The sequence below is a fragment of the Lichenostomus cassidix genome, unplaced genomic scaffold, assembly GCF_008360975.1.
Source record: "Lichenostomus cassidix isolate B80296 unplaced genomic scaffold, HeHo_3.0 HiC_scaffold_43, whole genome shotgun sequence".
In the NCBI taxonomy this organism is placed as follows: Eukaryota; Metazoa; Chordata; class Aves; order Passeriformes; family Meliphagidae; genus Lichenostomus; species Lichenostomus cassidix.
Genome location: NW_028147635.1, coordinates 3,744,216 through 3,750,537, shown reverse-complemented (window position 1 = coordinate 3,750,537; position 6,322 = coordinate 3,744,216). Strand labels below are relative to the sequence as shown.

Here is a 6,322-nt window from a genome sequence, read left to right as displayed (position 1 = left end):
GGGAAACCCCAGAACCCCAAAGAGAGGAGACTGGAAAGGGGAACTCCTGGGAGGCTTTTTCTGAACTCATTCTTATTTTAGGAGGAATTTATAGACACAAAACCCCTGGTGACTTTCAGAGATAGACTTGGGCAGGAGGAACCCCCAACCCAAGGCACTCACACCTTTTTCTCACCCAAACGAGGATTTCCAATTCCCAAAACTTGGCTGCATGGAGAAGGAGGCTGTGAGGAAGAGGAAGATGCCCCAGGACAGCCAGGCAGGTGAGGAGGAAGTCATTTCCCCCTTTCCCCCTCTCTTCTCCTCCATCTCCCAGCCCAGCATCACCCCTGGCTGCAGGACAACCCTGCTGCTGACTCTGTCCTATTAGGGATGGATTGGGGGGGATCTCCTTCCCCTTCCCTCTGACATGGAGGCAAATCCCAAATCCTCTCCTTGTCCTTCCTTCCCCAGACAATGAGCTGAGGAGAGAGACCAGGGAGGGCAAGTCCTTACGGCAGAACGTCACGGAAGAGGCCATTTTGAGCAGCTCCATGACCCAGGAATCCAACCGGGAGGAAAAGCCCCAGAGATGCTGCACAAGGAGGGGCTGCAAACCCAGCCCAGGGTGCTCTGAAGAGAAAAGACCCACCCTGTGCCAGGAAGTTGGCAAGAGGTTCAGCCAGAGTTCAGAGCTGGAGATTGCTGCGAAGCTTCATGAGACCGAGAAGCCCTACGAGTGTGGGGAATGTGGGAAGAGCTTCAGAAGGATCTCCCAGCTTATGGACCACCAGCGGACCCACACAGGGGAGAAGCCCTATGAGTGTGTGGAATGTGGGAAGAGCTTCAGCCGGAGCTCCCACCTGATCTGTCACAAGATGATCCACACTGGGGAGAGGCCCTATGAGTGTGGGGAATGTGGGAAAAACTTCAGAGACAGCTCTGACCTGATCATCCACTGGAGGAGCCACACTGGGGAGAGGCCCTACAAGTGTTCCAAGTGTGGGAAGAGGTTTCACACCAGCTGCAATCTCCTCCTCCATGAGCGGATTCACACACAGGAGAGGCCCTTCCGCTGCCCTGACTGCAGGAAAGGCTTCAAGTGCAACTCCACCCTCATCAGTCACCGGCGCATCCACACAGGGGAGAGACCCTATGAGTGTGGGGAATGTGGGAAGAGCTTCAGCCGGAGCTCCCACCTGATCAGGCACCAGAGGATCCATACCAAGGAGAGGCCCTATGAGTGCTCCAAGTGTGGGAAGAGGTTTCAGACCAGCTCAGATCTCCTCATCCATGAGCAGACTGACACAGAGGAGAGGCCTTTTCGCTGCCCTGAGTGCAGGAAAGGCTTCAAGCGCAACTCCCACCTCATCAGGCACTGGCGCATCCACACTGGGGAGAGGCCTTACGAGTGTCCCGAGTGTGGGAAAAGCTTCTCCAGGAGCTCTCACTTGACCAGACACCAATGGATGCACCTGTAAGGGAAGCCCTGCGAGTGCCCTGAGTGGGGGAAGAGATTCATGCACTGCTCCGTGTTCATCCCCCATTGGAGGACCCACTCTGGGAAGAGCCCTGGTGACCCACACTGCCAGTGACCCAGTGTTGTGGTTTGACCCTGGCCAAATGCCAGGAACCTACGAAATCTGCTTTCTCTTCTCTCCCCTGCTGCAGCTGTGCAGATGGGAGGGGAAAAAAAAACCCTAACAGACACACACACACACAGAGGGCTCATGAGTCGAGATAATGAACCAGGCAGGATGCACTTAGGGGTAGAACAGATTGAGAACTTAAAGTTGCAAAGTGATTTATTGGTGACCTAACCCTAAACAGAGTCAGAGGAGGCAAATGAGAACTAAAGATAAGCTCTTAATACACTGTTTCTCTGCTCACCCCCTCCCTCTTTCCCACCAATAGCACAGGGGGTTGTGGCGGGCAGGGTATGGGTTTTTTTGGGCAGTCCATGACCAAAATTTCTTCTGCTGTTCAGGGAGAGGAGTCCTCTACTTAGCCATGGGTCCCCCCCACTGGAGACAGTCCTCTGCAAACTTCTTTGCTGTGGGTCCAATCTCTCGAGCAGCAGCTGCTGGAATCTGCTGCAACATGAGTTCTTGTCCACAGGGTTCAGAGCTCTGAGCCCAGGCCAGGCTGTTTCCATCCCAAGGAACAAGGCCTTTCCCTGCACTGGGACTCCCACTGGATCACAGCTTCCTCCAGGCATCCACCTGCTCCTCTAGCGTGAGCACCTCCCCACGGGCTGTGGGTGATCTCTGCACCCCTCGTGGACCCCATGGGCTGCAGGGGGACAACCTGCTTCTCCATGGTCCTCACCACGGCCAGCAGAGGATTTTCAGCTCTGGTGCCTGGAACACCTCCTCCCCCACCTTCTCCACTGACCTTTGTGTCTCCATGCTGTTTTCCCTCACATATTCTCACCTCCTCCTCATCCACTGTCTAAAAAGAAGTGCTTGCTCACATTGTTTTGATTTCTTCTTAAATATGATATCACAGAGGTATAACCAACATCTCTAATTGACCCAGACTTGGCCAGCAGCATGTCCATCATCTTCAGAGCCATCAGAGATTGGCTCTGCTGGACATGGTGAAAACTTCTAGAACATTCACCCAGGACACACAGGAGCCATTTTTGTGCCTCTCCCCCCCAACAGCAAAAACTGGGCTAAGCAAAACCAGCTCATGAACACGGGTGAGTTTTCTCCCAACCCTTCAGCCACTTCTTCAGGCCTACCACAACACCTTTTGAAGGGTTTGAGCTTCCCCTAGATGCCAAAAATAGCTTGCTGATGTTCTGGGCTAAGCAAAACTAACATACTCAGGTTGGGAAGGCACCTGGCTGGTGGCTTCCATGGCCTCCTGATTCCCTGTGGCCACCTGGACAAACACAGGGGCAGGAACGTCCCTTGGGACTCAGATTGACATCCAAAATTCATAGGGAAGAGTTGATTTATTAATATTACACCCTAAAAATTGTTACCTGCTGTGTAATTGTTTCTTCTGGTGGCATCAAGTAATGATCTTGGAGTTTTCCAACCTAAATAATTTCCTTCTTCACCTTGTCAGAGCAACCAAAGCTGAGATAAAATAAATTAAACAAAGAGACTTAAAGCTCCATCATTTTACTGTGGATTTGGTGGTGAATTTGGGGTTCAGGGGAATATCCATGAGGGTTTAGATGGTCTGGGGCTGCCCAGGCGTGAGGACAGGACAACAGTCTCATAGTTGTTCCAGCAGATCATGTCCACCTGAGCCCATCTGTTCTCCAGGAATTCCAGTTTTCTGTCCCAGTCCCTGGCCTGGGTCTCCCCATGTGGGGTGTGCCCCCCAAAGTGCCCAAATCACTGCTGAAGTGCCTGAGCTGCTCCCAGCTGTGGATGTTCCTGTCCACCACCCTCTCCTGGTCGGTGTGATGGGGGTCTGGAAGGGGATTTAGCGGATCCTGGGGGGATCGGGACAGGCTTTTGTGGCTTTTGGGGGCTTTTGTAGTTCTGGGAGGGGGCTTGGTAGGATCTCTAACAGAGTTTTAGGGTCCTGGCCTGGCTGTGTGACTTGGAGAGAATTTGGGTGAGTCTTGGGGAAGATGGAAAAGGGTTATGGTGGCTCTTGGGACCATTTCTGTCTCAAAGAGTTGTTTAAGGGGATTGTAGCGGGAGATGTGGGTTGGATTGAATGGTTCAGGATTGGCTGTGGGACTGGGATGGGGTTTCATGGCAGTTGAGACCTCTCTGGACCCCCAAAGCTGCTACCATACCTCACCCCCCAAGATGTTGCTGGGGTTTGGGGACTTCATGTTGGGGTTCATCCCCCTGGCTGTGCAGGAGTAGGTGAGGGGGAAATCCCCAGGGGTCATGTGTGTCCCTGAGAGCATGTGTGACCCCCATCCCAGTGTCACCCCCTTTTCCCTCCCCACAGGGCTCCTGACCCAGCTCCTGCTGCCCCCAGGAGGGAATTTGGGGAGGGGGCAGAGGGGGTGCACAGCCCCTGCCGGGGGATGACCCTGAGCCAGCGCCCTTTGTTTAGCACCAACCTGGGCTTGGGGCTGCAGGAGGAAGAGGCCGATGGGAAGCAGATCCTGCAGGTGGGACAGTGCTTGGGGTCAGGGCAAGGTCCTGCCCTGCACACCTGGCTCAGGTGTGACACTGCCCCGGGAAGGGAGCAGGACATTCCCATCCCCACGGATCAGGGCTGTGAGCAGCACTTGGAGCACAGACATGGAAATATTGGGAGGAACTGGGAGCACCCTGAGGGTGTGAATTATCCCCACCACCACCTTTCCAGGGCAGCCCTGGATCCGGGAAATGCTCGTTAGGCCTCAGCCTTGGCCAACAGCCCCTGGGCTCAGCTCCTCTGCAGCTGATCACAAACACTGTCTGCTCCCAGGCACTGCTGCTGTCCAACCAGCTCCTGCTTTCTTTAGGAGCAGCCTTGGGAACTGTTCTTCTCCCCTCAGTGGCACAACATCCCTGTTCTCACAGTGTCAGAGAAAGCTGTTGATGCGAAGTGCAGCCAGGATGAAACATTGCTGTGACTAAAGCCCATCTCTTGGGGCCCTATCAACAGGGCTCCAAAAGGGGCCCCTTGGAGCTCTCCTGGAGCAGTGAGCTCCCTCTGAGTGGGGCCTCTCCGAGCCGGGAACTCTCCCGTTTGCTGCACTTGGGGCATCCCCGAACAACGAGGGACCCTGGGCCGATCCCCCCACTCCTCCAGGCTCAACCCTTCGCCTGCTGGGGAGATGCAAAAGCATCCGCAGTGAGCATTTCCCTGCCCTCCAGGGCAATTTCTGACAGCTCCCTGGCACTGCCTCTTTCTGTCTGTGTGCACACACGTGTGCCTGTGCTCTGGAAATGGGGGAGAAATGCTGCTCTGGGAGGTGTTGAAGTGCCTTGGATATCTGAGTGAGTTAGGCCTGTAAGTGAGGTTCAGTCATAAGGTATGAGCTAAGTGAAATGCTGCTAGGGGTTGTTCTTTTGCTAAGTTGTTAAGTTTAAGGTATAAGTTCAGGTTAATCTAGAAGTTAAGTTCTGTTAAGTTTGAGGGCTGTTAAGCTTTCAGGCCATATTCCTTTTATCCTTGCCCTCACTGTCCTTTTGTCACACACACACACACACACACACACACACAGACACAGTGCCAATTCTCAGTTCATTTCTGGTTTGGTTGCCTGGATTTGCTTGCTTTTGTTGTTGCTTTTTTCCCTTGGTGTGCCTGAACTGTCCAGTTAGGAGCAGAGTGACTCTTGCCAAGGAACTTTGTTGTGCTGTCATACTTAATATTAAATCTCATTTTTGATGATCCCTTGCTGGGGATTTTTTAAGTGCTCTCAAGCCCTCGTTCGTAAGAGGGTGAAGGAGCCCTGGGCCAGGCTCTTGCCCTGGGGGACACAGGGACACTGCTGGGGGTCCCTGTCCCCCTATCCCAGCCCCCAGGGCCCTGTCCCCCATGTCCCCGTGTCAGGCTCTGGGGGTCGATCTCGTGGAACATCCTCTGGGGGAGGCTGTGGCACTGTGGGGCAGGGGGGACCTGGGGGGACAGGGGACCCTGCTGTGCATGAGCAGTGTTGGACTTGTCTGGGGGAACTGTGAGAGGAGGCTGGGGCAGAGTGACTTCCCCAGTGATGTCATACAGCTACCCTTTGATGTCACACAGCCACCCTGTGATGTCACAGCCTATTCTATTATGTCACAACCCCTCTGAGATGTCACCCAGCAACCCTGTGATGTCACAATCCAGTCTGTGATGTCACAGCCTTCTCTGTATCATCACACAGCCTCCTCTTAGATGTCACAGACAGCACTTTGATGTTACACAGCCACACTGTGATGTCACATCCTGCTCTGTGATGTCAGACAGAGCCACCCTCCATGATGGCAGAGTCTTCTTTGCAGCCGCACAGCCCCCTTTGTGATGTCACAGCCCACTCTGTGTCACAGCCTGCTCCATGATGTCACACAACCAACCTGTGATTTCACAGCCCAGTCTGTGATGTCACAGTCAGCTCTGTGATGTCTCAACCTAATCTGTGATTTCACAGTCCTCTGTGACATCACAGCTCACTCTATGTCATGCAGCCACACTGTGATGTCACAGCCTGCTCTGTAATGCCACACAGTCCCCTCTATGAATCCATAGCTGCTCCACGACCTCACACAACCCAGTCTGTGATGTCACACAGCTCCTTTCTGACATCACAGCTGCTCTGTGGCTCTCTGACACAGCCCCAGAGGTGCCCATGGCTATGACACAGCCCCCTCCGGGCCATGGCACAGCCCCTGCCAATGCTGAGCACCTGTGAGCTCTGGGTGTGCCCTGCTCGTGTCCCTGAGATGGC

General features: G+C 54.0%; 1 protein-coding gene across 1 annotated transcript in view; it reads left to right on the top strand.

Annotated features, from left to right (window-relative positions):
- Nucleotides 1-638: 638 nt before the first annotated feature.
- Nucleotides 639-6,322, top strand: part of LOC146421203 (uncharacterized) — a 65,053-nt gene continuing 59,369 nt past the window's right edge. Inside the window, exon 1 of the mRNA XM_085047708.1 lies at nt 639-1,456. Coding sequence (XP_084903834.1) covers nt 762-1,456 — 695 coding nt within the window. The 5' untranslated portion in view covers nt 639-761. The remainder of the gene's footprint in view (nt 1,457-6,322) is intronic.